Source organism: Mercenaria mercenaria, chromosome 16, assembly GCF_021730395.1.
Source record: "Mercenaria mercenaria strain notata chromosome 16, MADL_Memer_1, whole genome shotgun sequence".
Lineage (NCBI taxonomy): Eukaryota > Metazoa > Mollusca > Bivalvia > Venerida > Veneridae > Mercenaria > Mercenaria mercenaria.
In genome coordinates, this window is record NC_069376.1 from 43,470,895 (window position 1) to 43,495,042 (window position 24,148).

The window sequence follows — 24,148 nt, forward strand, 5'->3', positions numbered from 1 at the left end:
CATTGTTAAACAGTGATGAAATTTAAGCTGATAAAGACAAATTTACAAGAAACAGAAGTGATGAACATTGTTTAAGAATCTAAAGATTTTTTTATAACAAGTCATTACTATTTATTTATTTCTATTACAATTTCTTAGCTAAAACTTGTTACCTTAAATTAGACTGGTGTCATGAATATCAATTTTGCGGGCTAGTGCAGCGTTCATATTTTTTTTTTTAACACAGGATGCCTATAACAACAGTGAGCTTAGATTGAATTTATTCTACAAAATTTTAATGCTTACCCTAACTCTCCGCACCAGCTCGATCTTGGAAATCTCTTCCAGTTTCTTTTTGATCTCTACCTGTCGGTATCTCTCAAGGTCAAGTGTTTTGTGTACGATGGCCTGGGCTAGGAGGTCTTTCACGTGCTTCTTGTGTTCCCTGCGTGCCATATTGAGCCGGTACTGGTTTTCCGATATTATCTCCCCTCGTCTACTTACCTGTAAAAAAAGTCCATTTTATGTAGACTTAATATCATTAAAAACATGTTTAGCAATTTTTTCTTTTTTATCCAATGTCAAAAATACTTTACCCTTGATTATATTATATATGTAACAAAAATCTTTTTCAAAAGTCTATGCAACTGCCAAACAATCTTTATAACTTCATCTGTATTAAATTTAATATCTTTATTCAATGGAATATCATAGTCAACTAACTTGCAATTTTTTTTTCTCTTTGACATGATATCTTAGAATTTTCAATATTAATCAAACTTGTATTCGTAAAGGCAATAAATATACATTATGCATCAATACTTTGACAGAATAAGTCAAAATACAAAAGGGACCTGCAGCACAAACTTCATTTTATTCTCTGGCTTTACTGTACCAAAAAGACTAAGGTGCAATATACAATAACTTGGCCATGAAAAACGATCTTTCATTACAGATTTAATGGAAACAGACTTACAGTCACATAATTAGCAAGATTTCATTCATTAATGTACCCATATGACAGTCAGTATTTTTGGTGCATTTACATATCTTTCGCATGCAAATTCTACATCCTCCAACATAACTGAACATTAGTTTTCATAACAACTGGAGAATGCCGAAATCGCATACAGGGAAAACATAAATAAACGGAAATGGCCGATTGTCTATAAGGTCTGCTACCTTAAAATGATTTCTAGTAGTAAGAATACTATGAACAAAAACCGTATAGTACAGTTAAAGCCATGCAGTTCAAATGCATGTCAGTCACAATGTGAATCATCAAACTACTTACCAGCCCTGACTTCTTCAGGTGACGCCTCATACGGGTGTTGCCGAAATACCCTGCCAGATTGGGATCCGTCAGGGAATTGTAGGTGGCCAAAGGGCTGAAACAGAAAAACAAGAAATACAGTTTAGAAGGCCACTTACATTCTTGATACAATCTGCTGAAAGTATGTACTTTTCATTTAAAGCATGGGATAGTTATGTGAAATAACACTGACAAATTCCATTTAAGTTGTACTAGTAGCAGTGGCAGAACCCACGGACAACATGGGATATCATGTACAATGGTAATGATAAAATACATTGAAAGTGTGGAATAAATGTTGGAGTGAAAAATTGCAACATTTGACAGAATACATTGAACGCACGGTACTTTAATGTACAATGACAATAACAGTTTTTTTTTGAAAAAATGAAATGCTGGTGTACTGTTGAATGGCAATGTCAGAGTACAATGGCAATGCAAGAAATACACTGACAGTATGAAATGTTTGAGTATCATGGCAATAACAGAATACATTGAAAACATTAATTGCTGGTGTACAATGGCAATAACAGAATACACTGAAAGCATGGAATGCTGGTGTACAGTAACAATAAAAGAATACACTGAAAACATGAAATGCTGGTGTACAATGGCAATAACAGAATATACTGAAAGCATGGAAGGCTGGTGTACAGTAACAATAATAGAATACTTTGAAAGTATAGAATGTTGGTATACAATGGCAATGATAGATTGGATGTTTTGTGTACAATGATAATGGCAGAATATACTGCAAGTATTGAAATTGTTGGGAGTTCAATTGCAAACACATAAAACATTAAAAGCAAGGTATTTTAGAGTACAGTTCTTATTTATTGCAAGAATGGAATGTAAATGTACAACAGCAATGATAGAATAAGTTGAAAGCATCAGATGATGGTGTACAATGATTATGACAGTTTACACTTGAAGCATTGGCGACTGATGTACAATGCCAATATAAGATTCAATATGAAGGTATGGGGTTGTGAATAAGGGCAACGATGGATATGTACTGAAATATGTAGATCTTTATTGTTGTAAACAATATTTATCACTTTGATTTAATATGATAAAAGTGGAGCAAGAATATGAAAAACAACATTAACCCTAATGATTCCTTCTTCCTCCATGGGCTTACAATATCATGTTGAACTCTAGGGTTAAACCTTACAGTTTTTACTTCCATATTTCTCTCCTTTCTCCTCAATATTCACAAACAATTTTCTTTTTTTCAATGCAATTTTACAGTTTTAGAGTTCAGGTTATATTTTGTAAGGTAAAATTTTACTGGTCAAGCTTATTAACTCAAATTTACACTACAAAATAGTTTATTTATTTTTAAATCTTATCCAGGTTTATTTCAGAATAGAAATAAATCATCCAAGTATGAAAAAAAAACTTTATCCAAGTATTCAAGAATCAATCTGACTAAAGTACATATCCTATAACGCTACGCATAGGATCTGAGAACGACCTATTCATTGCCTCGTTCTGACGACCCTTTCGCTAACCAATCAGAGCCTAACTTACAACATCTTGCAAATCTACCTGTAGCCTTGACTTTTGATATTTACAATTCTTATATCATGATGTATCAGATAGCCGGTTAGCTCAGTCGGTAGGCCACTTGCTTTGTAAGAGAGGGGTCCCGGGTTCGAGCCCTGGAATGATTGCACATTTTTCTTACTCTTTGACATCCGAACAAGTCGTCTGATTGGATAAAATAAAAATAGCAATACTGGAAATCCAAAATATACAGAAGACGAATGTGAATGGGTCGTTTTCAGATCTTCGTTTAGAAGATCAAGTACTTAAGTCAGATTGTTCAAGAATATTCTTCAAATTTATCCATAATTATATTTTTTTCCTAAAGTTAACCAGTTTTGCAAATACTTTAAGGATGAAACATGCAAATATCAATCATTAATCTAAAATCTTGACTTCAGCTGCTGTATCCAAGATTTGAAATATGTATAAAATCCATTAATTTTCCTCCACACTTGTTTTCAGCTTGCAGGCAAGATTTTTAATACACAAAGACATTTCAAAACAGCATCTTCCATTAAGCTCAGAATGGCTATCTGTTTATCATTTTTAATAAGTCTATTATTGTTTGTTTCAGTTTTCCCTAGCTACCAGAACATTACAGCATTGATACGAGCTGTATTTGTCCATAATAATTTTCCATCATTTTCAAGTAATTAGCAGCATACAAATTTGCACTGGCTATTTTTCCTCACTTAGAATCTCATTGTTTATCATCCACTATTATTTTATAAAAAAAAAAAGAAATCCTTTCTTTACTATTTAGACATCATTTATAAAATCTTAATTAAAACAAAATTTATTGTTAGATGTTAAGTTCTCTATGAAACAGACTAAAATGGCTAAGCATATAATATGGGCCATAAAGTGTCAACAAAGATGTAAGTTTTACATATAATTTCCATAAAAATTCATTTTCAAACAATCTTTGACAAGATCAACAAATATTGACATTTATTATATTGATTCTTTAATGACAAAATTATGACATGGACTAACACTTGGTCATTTCATAAGATTTTACATTACCATAAAAACTTATTTTATACGATGCTGATGAATTATCCTCATATTTGAACGTATAAACGCCCATAGTCACCCAGGTATTTTTCACGATTAGTTTGTTTGTCTTTTATCCATAGTCATCAGCTTCGGTTTTTTGTAAAAATTTAAAGACCTGTTGTGTTTAAGTGACTTTTGATGATATTAGTAAGTACTAATTCAAGGGCCATAATTCTGTTACAACTGACTGAAAGCAAAAACAAAACCCTAGGGCACAGGAAGTCATGCTAATTATGATTTCTGTATAATGGTCATATACTTTGTGAGGAACATTCCATCGCGATCACCATCAAAGGAAATCATACTGACCTATAGCAACATGAAGGGACACGGCAAAATGTTAATGCCCACCCTCTCCTAATGTAACAGACATAAACAACTTAAATTTACCTTTACCCTGCTAAATTTCTAAAATGGACTGGTCTATCATTCAATTCCGACAGTACCATTTTTTATTCAAAGGGGCTTTCCCTGAAAATTTACTGACTGAACAGTGCACAGTTCTGACCATTTTCAGCCTGCATGTTTGTGCAGGCTGATCTTGGTCTGCACTGGTCGCAAAGGCATTATCACCTGCCGTCAGCAGGCTTAAAGGTTATACAGCTATTGGTGTGATATAAAATTTTTAGTTTCTGTTCATGTCTGGTGTAAGATTTTTGCGATCATAACCAAAATAGAAGTTATTTTTGCAATTAAAATATGAAATTAATTTGAGCAGAAAATGTAACCAGGGGTCCAGCTTAGACCAGAATCTGGACCGATCTGCTATCAGAGTCAAGGGGCACACACATATACAGCTTTTTTTGGTCTACAATGCATGTTAAGTGTGTTTTCTGGTATATCTATATGTAGGACGAACTAGGGCTGGGACAATTTCAAAATTTTGAAACCGGTTAATCTTTTATATGAAATCGAACCAAACCGGTTAATCGGCCGCCATATTGAAAATACTGTTTTCTTTCCTGACGACGGTATCAAGGGACTCCCAGCAGCTGATTATATTTGGAACTTATGAACTTCATCCTTTGCAAACAATGTGATAATTAATAAGACATATTTTTGTGTATTTCAATTTACACATATCATGACAGGGAAATTCGACTATTTTACTAGATGTTAAATGTGTTTTAGCGAAAATATACTGTGGGTCTATGTGCTAGTACAATTCGTGATGTTTATTGTTTGAGGGCGATTAGCAATTTTGCAAAATTGAACCCGGTTTCACCTTGTCATCGAATCGGATCCGATTAACAGAGTAATCGTCCCAGTCCTAGGACGAACCACCATATTTTCTGCAAATTACAACAGGCACACACCTACAGTGCCTATACAGAGCAATACAAGTATAAGTTATTGGTAACAGATTACTAAGCTACAGTGCAATCATAATTTAAAGGGGGACAACCTTCAAATTTATGTCATTTTTTTCTAAGTTTAAAAAATACATGTATTATCATTTGTCAAGAATTGTAAATAAAATGCTTACAAACATATTTTTTTTTAAAAATTTAGTGAATTCTATACAATATTTATTATGTAATGCCATTATGAATTAATTGCTTGGTTATCAAACAAATTTTTCTTAGAATCGGGGAGAGGATTTACTTTTTATTTCTGATATTTATTGATAGTAAAACTTATCCTGTATTAAAACACCAAAAAGTGTTGATTTTTTTTTTAAAATGAAAAGTATTGGGGCGCCATGAAATAATGGGGGTGCTTGAGGATGATAAACAAGCAAATAATTCATTACGGCCTGATGAAAACAGCTCTGTAGACAAATGTAATATTCATAAATTGAGATTAGCTGTATTATAAATCATACTAACATATCATCTTATATGATACCGATTTATAACTTTATTTTTAATATACCTTGCTATATCTATTAACTTTTTTAAAACACTGAAGTTCATCTGGAGGTAGACTAGCTCCTAGACTATGATATATCTTTTTACATTTTTATGATTGAATGTAGTGAACTGAGCCAGTCTATATCCTATGTCCAATATCATGATAATATCAACATCAGTCCTGTGTGAAAATCTCTAAAATAGACTGGCTTTTGTCTCTATGAAATTGAATTCGTCAAAAAAGGAAAAATATAGAAATACAGTTATTATCAGTCTAGTGGCTAGTCTAATCTGGAGGCAATGTGATTCTATGATGCTCTTGTAAATTTTACTATAATGAAACATTTATCTGCCCCCTCCCTGACCCCTGTGACAATTTAGCAATCTTTGACAATGTATGAGAATTAAAGCTATCTTTTATAAAAATGTGGCGAAAACATCAACAAGCAGTGTCAATGATAGCTTATCAATTTGATTAGAAATGAAATCAATGAACGATGGTGTAACACTGTCGCCTAGTGATTGTTTAACAAACATTGTCGAGTTCATATTTCACAAAACCTCTGATTAACAGTTTACGAAGCTGTCGGGTGTATAATACCATGCTTTAGACATGGTTCTACATATTTGCAAATAAACCGTGCAAACAGGACGTAACTACAATGTCAATAATTAAATGTAAAATCTTCAAAATGATCAGGTCAGGTCAATATGAATACACATATCTCCACATTTAACCATGTATGTTTAAATGACAATTTTGCAGTGCACTATAAATTAAGTTATATCAAATCACTTATGTTACCTTGTAAAAAAACATCCAACTGTCACAATATTTAACATATATATATTAATATTATCTATAACAAGAGATCACAGAGTGATCTTGGCGCCCACCAATGTGCCATTTTGAGTGTTCCAAATTTCAAGACTTATTGACTAGCTCAAGGTCAAATTTCATTTCCGTACACAACACTGTGCATGTGGTCCAAATTTGAAAGCTGTAGCTTGAGAAATGTGAAAGTAGGTCACTAGATAAATTTCAAGGACAAAGTTCTTTGTACACAAAACTATGCATGTGCATCAAGTTTGAAGGCTGTAGTTTGAGAAATCTGAAAGTAGGTCACTAGGCCAATCTTAAAGTCAAAGTTTATTTCGGTATACAAAACTGTGCAAGTGGTCCAAATTTGAAGGCTGTAGCTTGAGAAATGTGAAAGTAGGTCACTAGGTCAAAATCAAAGTCAAATTTCACTTCAAAACACAAATCTATGCATGTGGTCCAAATTTGAAGCCTGAAGCTACAGAAATGTGAAGGTAGGTCACTAGGTCAATGTCAAGGTCAAAGTTCGTTTCGGTACACAAAACTATGCAAGTGGTCCAAATTTGAAGGCTGTAGCTTGAGAAATGTGAAAGTAGTTCACTAGGTCAAAATCAAGGTCAAATTTTATTTAGAAATACAGAACTATGCATGTGGTCCAAATTTGAAGCCTGTACCTTCAAAAATGTGAAAGTAGGTCACTAGGTCAATGTAAAGGTCAAAGTTTGTTTCCGTACACAAAACCATGCATGTGGTCCAAATTTGAAGGCTGTAGCTTGAGAAATGTGAAAGTAGGTCACTAGGTCAAAATCAAGGTCAAATTTTATTTCGGAATACAGAAGTATGCATGTGGTCCAAATTTGAAGCCTGTACCTTCAAAAATGTGAAAGTAGGTCACTAGGTCAATGTAAAGGTCAAAGTTTGTTTCGGTACATAAAACCATGCATGTGGTCTGAATTTGAAGGCTGTAGCTTGAGAAATGTGAAAGTAGGTCACTGGGTCAAAATCAAGGTCAAATTTCATTTCGGAACACGAAACTATGCATGTGGTCCAAATTTGAAGCCTGTACCATCAAAAATGTGAAAGTAGGTCAATGTCAAGGTCGAAGTTTTTTTCAGTGCACAAAACTATGCATGTGGTCCAAATTTGAAGGTTGTAGCTACAGAAATGTGAAATTAGGTCACTAGGTCAAAATCAAGGTCAACTCATGTCAAGGTTCATCTTGCTACTCAAAACCATACATGTGGCCCAAATTTGAATGTTGTAGGTTATTGACAAGAAGTTTTTAAAACCTTTTCCCTATATAAGTCTATATGAACCATGTGAGCCTCAGGGCGGGGGCCATATTTGATCCTAGGGGGATAATTTAAACAAACCTGGTAGAGAACCACTAGATGATGCTACATTACAAATATTAAAACCCTAGGATTTGTGGTTTGGACAAGAAGATTTTCAAATTTTTTCTCTATATAAGTCTATGTAAACCATGTGACCCCCGAGGTGGGGCCATATTTGACCCTAGGGGGATAATTTGAATAATCTTAGTAGAAGACCACTAGATGATGTCACATACAAAATATCAAAGCCCTAGGCCCTGTGGTTTTGGACAAGAGGTTTTTCAAAGTTTTTCCCTATATAAGTCTACATAAACCATGTGACCCCCGGGGCGGGGCCATATTAGACCCCAGGGAAAAATTTGAATCCTCTTGGTAGAGGACCAATAGATGATGCTTCATACCAAATATCAAAGCCCTAGGCTCTGTGGTTTTGGACAAGAAGATTTTCAAAGTTTTTCCCTATATAAATCTATGTAAATTATAGAAATAAACAAAGGGCCATAACTTATTAAAAAATTGTTGAACCAGTCTGAATTTCAGGGGGACACAACTAGGGTACCAATACATCATTCTGACAAAGTTTGGTCAAAATCCCCCTGGTAGTTTCTGAGGAGATGCGATAACGAGAAATTGTTAACGGACGGAAGGACGGACGGACTGACGGACGGAAGGACGACGGACCACGGACGCAGAGTGATTTGAATAGCCCACCATCTGATGATGGTGGGCTAAAAATGTTGCAAAATGCTGGTTTTTGACTGCAGTAAATAAAATGGAACAATTAATGCCCTTGCAAATTCTACATAACACAAAAAAATATACTAGTAAATAAGCAACCTGAGACACTAAGATTGACAAACAAATCTATCATTTCATCTCTTAATTATAAATCTATAATTAATTCCTTTTTTCATAATTCCTTAAATAACATAAATAGAAGATTATAAATTTTTAAATGCTGAAAAATACAATTTTTGAACATTACCTGTTACTATATCTTAAGTGTGACATGTCTTGAAATATATATTCTCGTATAAACTTGACTTCTGCCCAGCTGTCTCCCTAATCTGTCCACATTAAACATTTATCAATAAGGAGCATGTTGTTATACCTACTAATTACAGAACATTGATGCGGAACTCTGTCAGAATACTCTCTAGAAATGAAGTCAGGAATCAATATTCCTTCCAGACTGATGGCGACAAATATGAATTACATCGGAAATACCTGTATAGTCAAGAGTTCTGTATTAATGGACAAGAGCCTTTCACAAAATTATAAACATTATGTTACCTAATGTTACCTATTTGTGTGTAATAAATGTGTAACGAGATCTGACATACATATAATAATAGGTCCCATAGTACTGCATGTTGACTACAATATACACTATTGTGTATTTGTATTCTAAACTACTGTACACTTACAGGTGTGTAATACTATAATGTCTCAAAAAAATGCACAAGGCTAAATTTGTGTGAATCTATGAACATGAGTGAAATTAAGTGCATTAACTGAGTATTACAGGAAGTTACAGTAGGGGAAACTTCCCGTTTGGGAAATCATTTATGGGTTTTTCCCTACTTCCTGAATGGGAAACTTGTTACTTTTTATAGTAACATGCTTCCCGTTTGGGAAGCAATATCGCAAGTTTTAGACCCATTTCATTTAAAATAGCCGGTGCATAAGAATATACACAAGATCTGCAAATTAAATATGCCACATTAAACTTGAATGATATATCTAAATTTCTACCGTTCACAATTTTTTTAAATGTCTTATTGAATTTTTTATTTGACAGTGATATTGACCATTTTCTTCAGAAATTGCTTAAAATCAGAGTTTCCCGAATTGGAAACCTAACTTCCTGATCAGGAAACCTAGCCTTTAAGTTACTTCACAATCAGGAAATTGAAAGCAGACATTCAGAAAATTTATTCTTTTATTTTGTTATAAAAAGCAATTATTTCAAATTTCAAGTTTTCAGGGAGTTGTGATCCCGTAATTTGATGTGTCTAGTGACCCAGGATTTTAACAGACTCATATGAGTTTGGGTTCAAAGGCAGTGGATCAATTATTTGAATATTTACTTTAGACACATTCCAAGATCTTGTGTTGTGTGACTCCAGCATAATTTCTGATGTAAATGTATTTTTTTCTCCTTTTAGTTCGTCTGTTTTTTTGTTGTTGTTTTTTTTAATCTATGAGGTATTGTCGTCACTTGATCGTTGGCATTGGTGTCTGCATTTGTTAAAAAATTTGTTTAGGTCCACATTTTCTCAAACATTGTAAGGGTTACAGCTTTAAAACTTTGCACATTAGGGGACTATGTATGCCTAGAACCACAACTCTGATACGCATTTTGATAAAATAATTGCCCTTTATTGTACTTGGAAAATTTTAGTTTCTTGGTTAAATTTTTTGTTTAGGTCAAAAACTATAAGAGCTACAGTTTTGAAACTTTGCACACTTGTTTATCATCGATCATTAGGGACTATAAAGTATAATAAAGAACCATAACTCTAATCTGCATTTTGTCAGAATTACGGCCATTTTTGTAGTTTTAGAAAATCCCAACTATATCTTTTTAAGATCTCTTGTATGTGTTACTACATAATACACATGTTATTTCTTTACTTTTCTGTTGTTCAGTTTTTATCATTTTCAGTACTATCAGAGAAATTGCATTCAACAAATGCGGATCTCTGCTCTTCAAAAATAATCTTTTTTGCTGAAAACAATGTACAAATATTCATAATGTGGGTCATAAATTGAATCATAATACTGACCTGTTTTTTTCTTTACACCTTGTTTTTCACTACATACTGATGTTCTGAATTCAAACCTACTGATGTTCTGAATTCAAATCTACTGCACAAAATGATGTTACAACTTATGTATTAACTTTGGTATCAGTTTTAATTGACCATGTTTTTCCAACTATTTGATCATTGTCAAAGGCTCCTATACAGTTAGACAGAAGAAATTTCAGTTGCTATGTTCCCTGTGATGTCAGCCACTTCATTAAGGTAAGATAGCAACCAGATGAATAACATGAGCTGTCCATAAGACAGCATGCTCAACTTTTGTCAGTGCTTGACTCTGAATTAGAGTTTTGCAAGTACAAATTTTAACAGTCAAAATTCAAATCAGAGTTATAAGGATTGTTTTTCCTAGTGATGACTTTGATAGTAAAAAACTTCATCAACAACTTTTACCAAAAAAAAAGTCTAAGTTAAAAAGGGGCATAACTCTATCAAAATTCAAATCAGTGTTATGGGGATTGTTTCTCCTGGTGTAGACTTTAATAGCAAAAAACTAGTTTAATCTTTGATAGTAACAGAGATATCTGACTTTATCAAAAACTTTTACACAACAAAATCAAAGATAAAAAGAGGCCTAACTCTGGCAAATTTCAAGTTATGAGGATTGTTTCCTGGTGTAGACTTTGACAGTAAATACATGTTGTAAGTTTCAAGTCAAAACCTTTGATAGTTACAGAGATATTTGACTTTATCAAAATCTTTAAAGTTAACAAGGAGAATAACTATATCATAAGTCAAATCAGAGTTATGTGGATTGGTGTAGACTTCGATAGTAAACTGATGTCATATTTTTTTTACTTCTCTTTTTAGGTTTAAAACAGTCTGAAAGAGCATTTGTCGCCTTTGCATTTGGGTGTGCAAAAAAGGAAGATATATTAAGAGATTATAATTCTATATCAGTTATTAATAGAGACAAAGAATCCTTGATTAACTTGGATTTTGATAAAAATAAAAGTGAAAGAAACAAAGTAGTTATATCTTTTCTTGAAGGTATCACATCTGACACAGTCAAAACACAAAATACTGTAAGAGCATGTGCTGCATTTAAACAGATTTTCAGTTTCAGGTAGATGCATCTTATGGCCCTAGTTTTCTTTATGTTTAATGTTTTACAATATCAAGCACCACAAGGTTAATTGTCTGTCAGTATTGGTTCTAATCTTTAGCTCGATTTTTAAAAGAAAAAGGTAGAGCTGGCGATGGTATCACCCTTGATTAAAGTTTTTTTAAAAGTCAAATATCTCTGTTCCTATCAAAGCATAAACTAGTATTCCAAACCATGAGCTTATAGGGACTTGTCACTGCTATATTTCTATGTCATTATAAGTAAACCCCTTTCATATTTTATCGTTATGTTTTGTAATACAAGTACATGTACTGTTATATTATCATGTATAATAAGTAAGCTAAAGAACAGACTTTAATTTAATAATATTTTTGGTTCTAGCATATGACAGTATACTAGTATGTCATACTGTTTCCTTGTCAGTTGCCTTAAAGCTACTTTTTCGAATATCTTAAGTTTGTTCAAAAATTTTCAATTTGAAAAATACATTTTGTATCACCTTGACAATTGATTTTTTTTTTTTTTTTGTAAAATATTCATGTGAAGAATACAAACAATCTGGAAAAGCATTATGTATCCCTCGTGAACAAAATCAGAATTTTACATTGAAAAACATCTCGCATCGAATATCGTCCTGCTTTTGGTATTTCAAATACACATGTATCATTTTGTATCAAACTAGATACTGTGAATTTATTACTGAAAGAAAAATTTGGCATCAATTAAGGTAAAAAATGTACCTGTACACGTACATGTGTTCAATAGTATCGGTCTGTGTTGCTTGATCTACTTTCTTTGCATTCTGTATAATAGTTTTAAAGTTTTCAATGTAGGAGACACAGCCTTTGCAATATGACACTAGTTTTGTGATTTTCTATTTTATGTAGTTTATCAAGTGTTTTCAGATCTCCCTTTGACATGTTTCTTCTGGTTCTTATGACTTCGTCTGTCTTGATATTCCATTAAGTATGATAAAAAGATGTACCACGCAAATAAGAAGAATTTCCTGATCGGGAAGTTTGGTTTCCAAATCGGGAAACTCTGCTTTTTTGCAGTTCATTCGGAAAAAGGGCAGATTCAATGTGAAATTAAAAAAATACTAGGACATTTAAAAAAATTCTAAACGGTAGAAATCTAGATATGTCTTTTAAGTTCAATATGGCATATTCAATTTCGAGATCTCATGTATAGTCTTATGCACCGGGCATTTTTAATGAACCTACCTAAAATATAGCGGTTTTACTTCCCAAATGGGAAGCATGTTACTATAATAAGTAACAAGTTTCCTGTTCGGGAAGTAGTGAAAAACCCATAAATAATTTCCCGATCGGGAAGTTTCCCCTACTGAGTTAGGGACTTAAAAATATTGCACTTTCAATTTGTTATTTAATACCCTACTGTATGTTGGAGATCATATAATTAAACAAAATGTCAGGTAACACACAAAATGGGCTCAAATGAAGCTTGAAGCTTTCATCACAATAAAGCTATTTTAATTAAATTATTATATAAACTAAATTCTTAGATTCTAACGTACTTTTAGTGGGTTTTAGTCATTAATTGCCTTTATGAGTGAAGAACTAATTAAGACAAAGTTTTACTCTAAAACTGTAAGACAGCATGCTTGGCTTTTCACAGTGCTTGACTTTGAATTAGAGCTTCGCCAATAAAAACTTTATAAAACTTTGACAAAAAAATCTAAGTTCAAAAGGGGCATAGCTCTAACAAAATTCAAATCAGAGTTACGGGAATTACTTCTTCTGGTGTAACCTTTGACAGTAAATAGTGAAAAGCTTTAATAATAACAGAGATATTTGACTTTATCGAAAACTTTAACAAACATGAGCTGTCTGATGACAGCGCGCTCAACTATTCGAAGAATTGATTGAAGAATGGGGTCAAAATATTTCCATGGATATTCAGACAAAAGAAACAAGAGCTCGTCGAACACGAGATGCCCCCCTTGATGCATTCAATAATTGCACAACGAACAGAAATTATATGCTCACTGTTAACAAAAGTTCTACTGTTCTGGTTCAATCTGACCTTGACCTTTAACCTACTGACCTAAAAATCAACAGGTGTCATCTGCTGGTCATGATCAACCTCCCTATTAAGTTTCGTAATCCTAGGCCAAAGCATTCTCAAGGTATCGTCCCAAAGGTTTAAAGGTTCAGGGTCAACGTGACCTTCATCTTTGGCCTACTGACCTCAAAATCTACACGGGACATCTAATGGTCATGACCAACCTCCCTATCGAGTTTCATGATCCTATGCTCAAGCGTTCTTTAGTTATCATCCGGAAACCATTTAACTATTCAGGGTCACTGTGACCTTAACCTTTGATATACTGACCTCAAAATCAATAGGGGTCATCTGCTGGGCATGACCAACCTCCCTATCAACTTTCATGTTCCTAGGCCTAAGTGTTATTGAGTTTTCATCCGGAAACCGTTTAACTGTTCAGGGTCACTGTGACCTTGACCTTTGACCTAATGACCTCAAAATCAATTGGGGTCATCTGCTGGTCATGATAAATCTCTCTATCACCTTTCATGACCCTTGGCCTAAGCATTCTCAAGTTATCGTCCAGAAACCGTTTAACTCTTCCTGGCCAGTGTGACCTTAACCTTTGACCTAATGACCTCAAAATCTATAGGGGTCATCTGCTAGTCATGACCAACCTCCCAATCATTTTTCCTGATATAAGGCCCAAGCGTTCATGAGTTATTGCCCAGAAACCATTGTACTGTTCCTGATCACTGTGACCTTGACCTTTGACATACTGATCTCAAAATCAATAGGGGTCATTTGCTGGTCATGACCAACCTCCCTATCAACTTTCTTGATCTTAGGCCCAAGCGTTCTTGAGTAATCATCCGGAAACCGTTTAACTGTTCTGGGTCACTGTGACCTTGACCATTGGCATACTAACCTCAGAATCAATAGGGGTCATCTGCTGGTCATGATAAACCTCCCTATCAACTTTCATGATCTTAGGCCCAAGTGTTATTGAGTTATCATCCGTAAACCGTTTAACTGTTCAGGGTCACAGTGACCTTGACCTTTGACATACAGATCTCAAAATCAATAGGGGTCATCTGCTGGTGATGATCAACCTTCCTATCAACTTTCATGATCTTAGGCCCAAGCGTTCTTGAGTTATCATCCGGAAACGGATTGGTATACATTCCGACCGACCGACTGACCGACTGATATCTGCAAAACAATATACTCCTCCTTCCTTGAAGGGGGGCATAATAAACAGATTAGACAAACAATGTTCATGTATTACTTTGATTTCTATAAGTCTTGCACTAAAATTTAATGGCAATATATGAGCCAATTTCAAAGTCCAAAAAGGGCCATACAGACGTAAATCATAATGATAAGCAAGTGTTCAAAGTTTAAAAGCCATATGTCAAATAGTTTTGACAAAACATGGACTTGTACGAAAACAGAAACAATTTCAAAGTTCCAAAAAGGGCCATAATTCAGCCAAAATAGATGACAGAGTTACTATGTTCTCCTTCCTACAGATAGAGACTATTATACTAAACAAGTGAGAAAAGTTTCAAAGCCATATGTCAAACACTTCACAAAAAATATGAACTGGTACGAAAAACTTAACCAAGATTTCTAAGTCAAAAGGGGCCATAATTCAGCCAAAATCCTTGATGGATTTATGTACTCTTGCCTATAACTGGACATGGTGATGGTAAACAGGTGTTGAAAGTTTCAAAGCTTTATCTCAAAAGACTTTGTCAAAATATGAACTGGTACGAAATATTAACCCAGATTTCTAAGTCAAAAAGGGCCATAATTCAGCCAAAATCCTTGATGAAGTTATGTGCTCTTGCCTATAACTGGCCATGGTGATGGTAAACAAGTGTTGAAAGTTTCAAAGCTTTATCATAAAAGACTTTGTCAAAATATGAACTGGTACGAAAAACTTAACCATGATCTCTAAGTCAAAAGGGGCCATAATTCAGCCAAAATCCTTGAGTTATGTACTCTTGCCTATAACTGGCCATGATGATGGTAAACAAGAGTTGAAAGTTTCAAAGCTTTATCTCAAAAGACTTTGTCAAAATGTGGACTGGTACGAAACACTTAACCAAGGTGTGATCCCGACGCCGACGTGAGTAGGATAGCTCTACTTATTCTTCGAATAGTCGAGCTAAAAATCTAAGATAACAAGAGTGCAAGAATGTCACAATATACGCCCGTCACAGCAAATTTCTTTACTCTAGCACCTGTATTTGCAAATGGAATTTTAACTTTGTGGTTGTTTAGTAATAATTAAGTGTTTTGTTTTTGTAAGTCCACAAAAAAACTCCGTACCAGGTAGAGATACCTTAAAATACACCTAAAATTGGAAAGTAACATCTATGTTGTACCACAGAAAAGTGGTCTTGGTTTTTCCCTACGGTCAATTATAAAAAAGTTACAATATAAGTTATTTATAGTAACAACTAAGGGAAGTTAATCTTAAAAAAAAAAAAAAAAAAAACATCAAAAAAAAAATTGTAAGTCCTCACAAAAATCTTTACCAGGTAGAGACTGGTCAAAATACACCTCAAAATTGGATGTAGCATGCATATTGTACTACAGAAAAGTGGTCTCGATTTTTCCCTATGACTAGTAATGAAAAAGTTACAATATAAGCTATTTATAGTAACAACAAAGGGAAGTAATTCAAAAGAAGGGAACTGTGCATGACACTTCGTCTCATGATGGTGTATAATTGTGTCAAGTTACATCAAAATCCCTCCATGCATGAAGAAGAAATGCTTCGGACAAAGTCATTCTTGTATCTGACCTTTGGCCTCTAAGTGTGACCTTGACCTTAGACCTAGGTACCTGGTTCTTGCGCATGACACTACGTCTCGTGGTGGTGAACATTTGTGCCAAGTTATATCAAAATCCCTCTATGCATGAAGAAGACATGCTCTGGACAAGGTTTTCATTCTTGTATCCTTTGACCTCTAAGTGTGACCTTGACCTTAGACCTAGAGACCTGGTTCTTGCGCATGACACTCCGCCTCATGGTGGTGAACATTTGTGCCAAGTTATATCAAAATCCCTCTATGCATGAAGAAGAAATGCTCCGGACAAAGTTTTCATTCTTGTATCCTTTGACCTCTAAGTGTGACCTTGACCTTAGACCTAGGGACCTGGTTCTTGCGCATGACACTCCTTCTCATGATGATGAACAATTGTGCCAACTTTCATCAAAATCCCTCTATGCATGAAGAAGATATGCTCCGGACAAAGTCATTCTTGAATATGACCTTTGACCTCTAAGTGTGACCTTGACCTTAGACCTAGGGACCTGGTTCTTGCGCATGACACTCCGTCTCATGATGGTGAACAACTGTGCCAAGTTTCATCAAAATCCCTTCATGCATGTAGAAGATATGCTCCGGACAAGGTCTGTGGACGCCGCCCGCCCGCCCGCCAACCCGCCCGCCCGCCCGCCAGGGGCGTTCCCATAATACGTCCCGTTTTTCAAACGGGCGTATAAAAAGGGGCATAACCCTGTCAAAATTCAAACCAGAGTATGGGAATCATTTCTCCTGGTGTAGACTTTGATAGTAATTAAATAACTATTTTAAGTTCAAAGTCAATAACTTTGATAGCAACAGAGATATTTGACTTAATTGATAACAAGAGGGCCATGATGGCCCTATATCGCTCACCTGTTACCATTGCACTTGAGGACAAGAAGGTCCTCAGAAAAAATATCTAAGTCCAAAGGACAGGAACAACAAAGGGAAGAAATTTAACCAAAAAGAAAAAAAAATTCTTACAAGGTACAGATATGTCAAAATACACCTAAAAATTGGAGGTACCATCCATGTTGTACCACAGAAAAGTGGTCTCGGTTTTTCCCTACGGCCAATAATAAAAAAGTTACTAAAAATAAGCTATTTATAGTAACGTAAAAGGGAAGTAATTATAAAAAAAATATTGTAAGTGAACAAAAGAAGGATCTGCCAAATAAATCTGTTGACATAAATGAAATTTCAGATCAGTATCTTCATTAGTTATGGAGATATTCCCATTTTAATTTGAAATAAAGGGAGGTAATTTGACATTAAATCAGTCCATAGTTATCTACCCTGATTGGCTCAGTCCAACTAATGACAATAATGAAATTTCAAATAAGTCCTATAAGTACTTACTGATATAAATCCATTTTGATTACAATCAGGGGAGGTAATCAAGATATAAAATAACTCTGGAATCTACGATTGGATCTGATTTGTCATGGAATCCAAGATTTATTGTTGTTGAAGATATTTTGGAAGTTGGTATCAAATAAAACCATAAATGAAGTCTCTATATGGCTGCAAAAGCCAAAATAGCCAATTTTGGACCTTTAAGGGGCCATAACTCTGGAACCCATGAGGGAATCTGGCCAGTTCAAGAAAGGATCCAAGATCTTGTGGTAATACAAGTTATGTGCAAGTTTGGTAAAAATCAAATCATAAATGAAGTTGCTATTGTGCAGACAAGGTCAAAATAGCTAATTTTGGCCCTTTCAGGGGCCATAACTCTGAAACCCATTACAGGATCTGGCTGGTTCAAGAAAGGAAACGAGATCTTATGGTGACACAAGTTCTGTGCAAGTTTTATTAAATTCAAATCATAAATGAAGCTGCTATTGTGCAGACAAGGTCAAAATAGCTAATTTTGGCCCTTTCAGGGGCCATAACTCTGGAACCCATAATGGGATCTGGCTGGTTCAAGAAAGGAACCAAGATCTTATGGTGACACAAGTTTTGTGTAAGTTTGATTAAATTCAAATCATAAATGAAGCTGCTATTGTGCAGACAAGGTCAAAATAGCTAATTTTGGCCCTTTCAGGGGCCATAACTCTGGAACCCATAATGGGATCTAGCCAGTTCAAGAAAGGAACCAAGATCTTATGGTGATACTAGTTGTGTGCAAGTTTGGTTAAAATAAAATCATAAATGAAACCACTATCGTGCAGACACGAAATTGTTGACGGACGGACTGACGACGGACGACGGACGAAGGGTGATCACAAAAGCTCACCTTGTCACTATGTGACAGGTGAGCTAAAAAACTAACCCTGCGCCATGAGAAAATCAACATAGTGGCTTTGTGACCAGCATGGATCCAAACCAGCCTGCGCATCCAAACCAGTCTGCTCAGGATCTATGCTGTTCACTTACATTGTCTATTATTAGAGAAATCGTTAGCGAACAGCATGGATCCAGACCAGACTGTGCGGATGCGCAGGCTGGTCTGGATCCATGCTGATCGCAAAGCCACTATGTTGGTTTTCTCATGGCGTGGCTCATATGTGTCTGAAAGTTTTCCCCCTAAAATCAGTCAGCTGCACGGTGTGATTGCTGGTCTTTCCAACTTGAAAAGTCCAAACATTGGGGTACTGGTTCCCCTTCAAGAGCTACTTGACCGGGGTTTTCTAGGAGACGGCCTTGTAGAACAGATGATAGGAGTGGCAATTCCGGATTAAATTTGACAGAGGACCTTACAAGGATGCTACAGACCAAGTTTGGTGATAATAATCCATTATAATGATTTAAGAGCAGACGTAGTTTAAAGGTTTTTTTCTATTTTTGGCTCTGGGAGCCCCTACAATCAGTCAAGCCAAACTATTTGAACAAATCTGAGCAAGGACTTTACTAGGAAGCTACAGACCAAGTTTGGTGATGATCCATCAAGTGGTTCATGAGAAGAAGTCATTTAAAAGTTTTTTGTTTTTAGCTCTGGTGGCCCCTAAAATCTGTCAAGCAAAACAATTTGAACAAATCTGATACAGGGTGATCACATAAACACTAAAAATTACCTTAATCAAATTTATGAGAATGTACTTTACTAGTATAAACAGATCATGAACAGCTTTAATACCCAGCCTGATTCACAGACAATTCAAATTTAACTAAAATGAAACCATTTGTAGACTGTAAATAAAACATACTGGAAGAACACATATTCTAGTGTTTTAATTTGTATATATTGAAGAATTTAGGCATCTATCCTGTGTTTGAAAGTTTCCCTTTTACCGGTATAGGTATTTCAAAGCTGTTAAATTTCAAAGGAATTCAAAAAATGCCAAAAACAGTTGTAAAGGTAAAGTTACAATGAAATATGTAAAGAAAAAACCTTCCTGTTTCCAGATTCAAACTCAAGTCCTCCCTAAACTGGAATCCTTAGTAATCACTCTACAAACTAAGCTAATGTAATAACTTGCAATTTACTCAATGAGCAAGAGCTGCCACTATCAGTAACAAATGCCCCCTGAAGCATGCTCATGAATGCTACAGTTGTCTGTGCAAAAAAATCACACATTATTTTGTGACTTTGACCCGGGTCATAATTAAGCGTGACAGAATTTACACAGACACATGACTCACGCACGCATGCACAGACGAATAGTGTGATTTTAATATGCCCACCTTCAGGGGCATAGAAATGTCTTATAACCATATAAGTATGTATCAGGCATCATTTATTTCTTTTCCTTGATATTTTTTATTTCTTTTACAACCCAATTCTAACCTTATTAAATGTCGAAGGTTTGAGCATAAACTTTTTAAGGCAAAGCTAGCGGAATGCTCAGACAGTAGTTCACAACTGCTATGTATATACCGAGGGTTGACTGTGATAGAGGTCTAAGCACTTCTTTATTTATATGCCGCATTCACCCCTCAATATACTTGCTAGACATTACTGAAACACTGGCAATGGTCAATTAAAGGTGCATCGATAATAAAATGGAAAAGAACAAGTTACCCTTCAAGACATGAAATCTATCAATATGCTTCAAAATTTACTAGGCAGTTCCATCGAAATTATGGAATTTGTTCAAACTTACAATAAACAAATGTTTCAGATGATGTGAAATCAAAGTAAACCTAGATCTATTACTATCCCTACATATGACTGAGGAATAAATTGAGGGGTTGCCCTAAATGATTACTAAGGCAACCAGGACACTGTGGAATAATGTGTAGATGTACAGGCTTGTCTGAGTTAAATTATGAAAAGTTTTTTCCTTCAATTTCTAATGACTGATGTGCTTGAAATAATTTCTTCTGTAATTATTTTGCATACTTGTTATATACAAATATACTTTGTGAGAAATAAAGCAGTCACTAAATTCTTAACTGTTGAACAAATTTAAGTTTCTACTTGAAACACATGTACCATTTACTGTTTTGATCTGAAGGTGGCTCAAACTCATATGGTATATATATGCCAGTGTTTGAGTAACATGTAATGACCCAAAACCTTCATGGCTTGGACAACAAATCACTCGAAAAAAAATTTGCGAGTCCCATGGAGTTCCATCAAACAATATTTGATTATACTATAATCTAGTATAAAATTAACCTATGGGGCTTCAAGTGTTTTTACTTAACCTGCAGATTGGTTTGGCTTTTTCATTAATTAGTATAGCTTTTAATCTATTGCTTATCATATACTACTGGCGATGGGTGTCAAAATGCAAGAGACTCCCAGTTGTTACATATTTTAAAAATTTTGGAAAACCCATATTTAAATTATTATAATATAAACAAGAGCCATGTCAGACATGGCTAATCCCCCCACCGGGCATATCATAATTGAAGGATGTGGTCCGCATCAGGGGTTTTAAGATGTGGAAGAAAGAATAAGTCAGTAGTGAGGTGGTTTACTGCTAAATTTTATTAATTTTCATGAAGAGTATAGCTATGATGTTTTTCTATATGGCTACTGTAAAAAGAAGGAATGGAAAGCTAACAGGGAACAAGAGTGCCAGAATGTCACAATATATGCCCGTCAAAGCAAATTTCTTTACTCTAGCAGCTGTATTTGCAAATGGAATGTTAACTTTGTGGTTGTTTAGTAATCATTGTAAGTCTTGTTTTTTAAAGTCCACAAAAAAACTCCTTACTAGGTAGAGATACCTTATATATAATAAAATTAATAAAATACACCTAAAACTGGAGAGTAACATCTATGCTGTACCACAGAAAAGTGGTCTTGTTTTTTCCCTAGGGTCAATTATAAAAATGTTAAAATATAAGTTATTTATAGTAACAACTAAGGGAAGTTAATCTTTAAAAAAAAAAAAAAAAAAAAAAAAAAAAATTGCAAGTCCACACAAAAATCTTTATCAGGAAGAGACTGGTCAAAATACACCTCAAAATTGGATTTAGCATGTTTGTTGTACTACAGAAAAGTGGTCTCGATTTTTCCCTACGACTAGTAATGAAAAAGTTACAATAAAAGCTATTTAAAGTAACAACAAAGGGAAGTAATTCTAAAGAAGGGAACTGCGCATGACACTTCGTCTCATGATGGTGTATAATTGTGCCAAGTTACATCAAAATACCTCCATGCATGAAGAAGAAATGCTTCGGACAAAGTCATTCTTGTATCTGACCTTTGGCCTCTAAGTGTGACCTTGACCTTAGGCCTAGTGACCTGGATCTTGCGCATGACACTCCGTCTCGTGGTGGTGAACATTTGTGCCAAGTTATATCAAAATCCCTCAATGCATGAAGAAGAAATGCTCCGGACAAGGTTTTTATTCTTGTATCCTTTGACCTCTAAGTGTGACCTTGACCTTAGACCTAGGGACCTGGTTCTTGCGTATGACACTCCGCCTCATGGTGGTAAACATTTGTGCCAAGATATATCAAAATCCCTCCATGCATGAAGAAGATATGCTCCGGACAAATTTTTTTAAGAAAATATGATAAAGGGGAATAACTCAAAAAATAGGCAAAGTAGAGTTATTGTTCTTGCACACTGCACTTCCTCTCAATGTGTTCTATCAGTGTATGAAGATTGAAGAAAATCCCTCCAGTACTTTTGGAGTTATGCTCCGGACAAAATTTTTTAAGAAAATAAGATAAAGGGGAATAACTCAAAAAACAGGCAAGGTAGAGTTATTGTTCTTGCACACTGCACTTCCTCCCAATGTGTTCTATCAGTGTATGAAGTTTGAAGAAAATCCCTCAAGTACTTTTGGAGTTATGCTCCGGACAAAGATCGTTGCGGACGCACGGACGGACGGACGGAGAGCATTTCTAATATCCCCTTCACCTTTGGTGGGGGGATAAATAATGTGCACTGCCGTATGAGTATACACAAGTTGCGGCTGCGCATGTACAGTATTTTAATCAAATCGTGAGTATACTCTTCTAGAGTGAGGCAATTACTGAAGATGAAGTTGATAACGTGCTATACTCTGATTTTCAATGTGTTTTGTTTATTTTGCAATTTTCAAAACATAAAATTATTTAGGGAAATAAGAAGCTTATCTTGAGCTCAATATTTTGCTCTCAACACCAGTTTTTCATTCTTAATGTTCAACCTTTAATTGGGCAGTGAAATAAGATAGTCCCAACTTAATTAAACTGGGACAAGATAGGTGCATTTCTCCCGGTAGCAACAGCACAGTGATAAATTATTCTGATTAAATATCTAACTCCTAAAAGTACAGTATAATTGAATAACAAATATAAAATGTGCTTAATTGCTAAACAACAATTACACTAATTGATTTTTAATTGACCTACCCCTCGTGGACGTGGCTCATCTTGTCTAACTTCCCTTTTTATCGATGACACTTTGTTTTTGTCCGATTTTAAAAGGTAACAGTTTACTGCATGTGCTATTCCATACTTCACTGAGAGATAATTAGGTCAATTTCCTGGTAATTGCATCAAATACAAGACAAAATATTTGTCTTCCTCACAGCTTCGTTGTCTGGGTGAGTCACGTGATCAAACAATGTCGTCACGGCAAGTGCGCGTTCCAAATGCGAATATTTTGGTTTATAATCTGTATAATCACGAAGACATTGAAAATGTGAATCATAAATACATTTGTTTCTGGCTGAATAGATGATATTTGTTTACTTGGCGAAGAAATTGATTTTTTAAATGACGACCGAGTGAAAAAACTTGATATGCTAGCTCCATCTAAATAGTTCGGTCTAAAATATCGACTCTCATCGTTCCGCCAATCCATCCATCCATTGATGAAAAAGACACGTTTACCTATTTTATACCAACGTACACAAATTGCTGCAATCGCACAATGCTTTTTTTAAATGTAATTAACCTATATGTTATTGAAGAACAATGTCAATACTAAATAAAAAAGATGATCGTTTTTGATCAAAGAATAATATTTCAGTCAGCATTTCTATTAATAATTCATAATTTTAACATGTCCAAAACATTGTGGAATGATACTAATTTCACTTGGGTATTGATTACATTTTACTCGGACTTTATCATAGACTGCCTGTGTAAAATCTCAAACTTTTAACTAAAATAAAGGTATTAAATCGATA

General features: G+C 34.7%; 1 protein-coding gene across 1 annotated transcript in view; it reads right to left on the reverse strand.

Annotated features, from left to right (window-relative positions):
* The window catches only part of LOC123540817 (glutamate-rich protein 3-like), a 50,142-nt gene extending 26,572 nt beyond the window's left edge, over window positions 1–23,570 (reverse strand). The window contains exons 1-3 of the mRNA XM_053525909.1: window positions 23,367–23,570; window positions 1,274–1,367; window positions 286–483 (exon numbers count right to left, since the gene is read on the reverse strand). Coding sequence (XP_053381884.1) covers window positions 286–483; window positions 1,274–1,367; window positions 23,367–23,386 — 312 coding nt within the window. The 5' untranslated portion in view covers window positions 23,387–23,570. The remainder of the gene's footprint in view (window positions 1–285; window positions 484–1,273; window positions 1,368–23,366) is intronic.
* Between the last annotated feature and the right edge of the window lie 578 nt (window positions 23,571–24,148).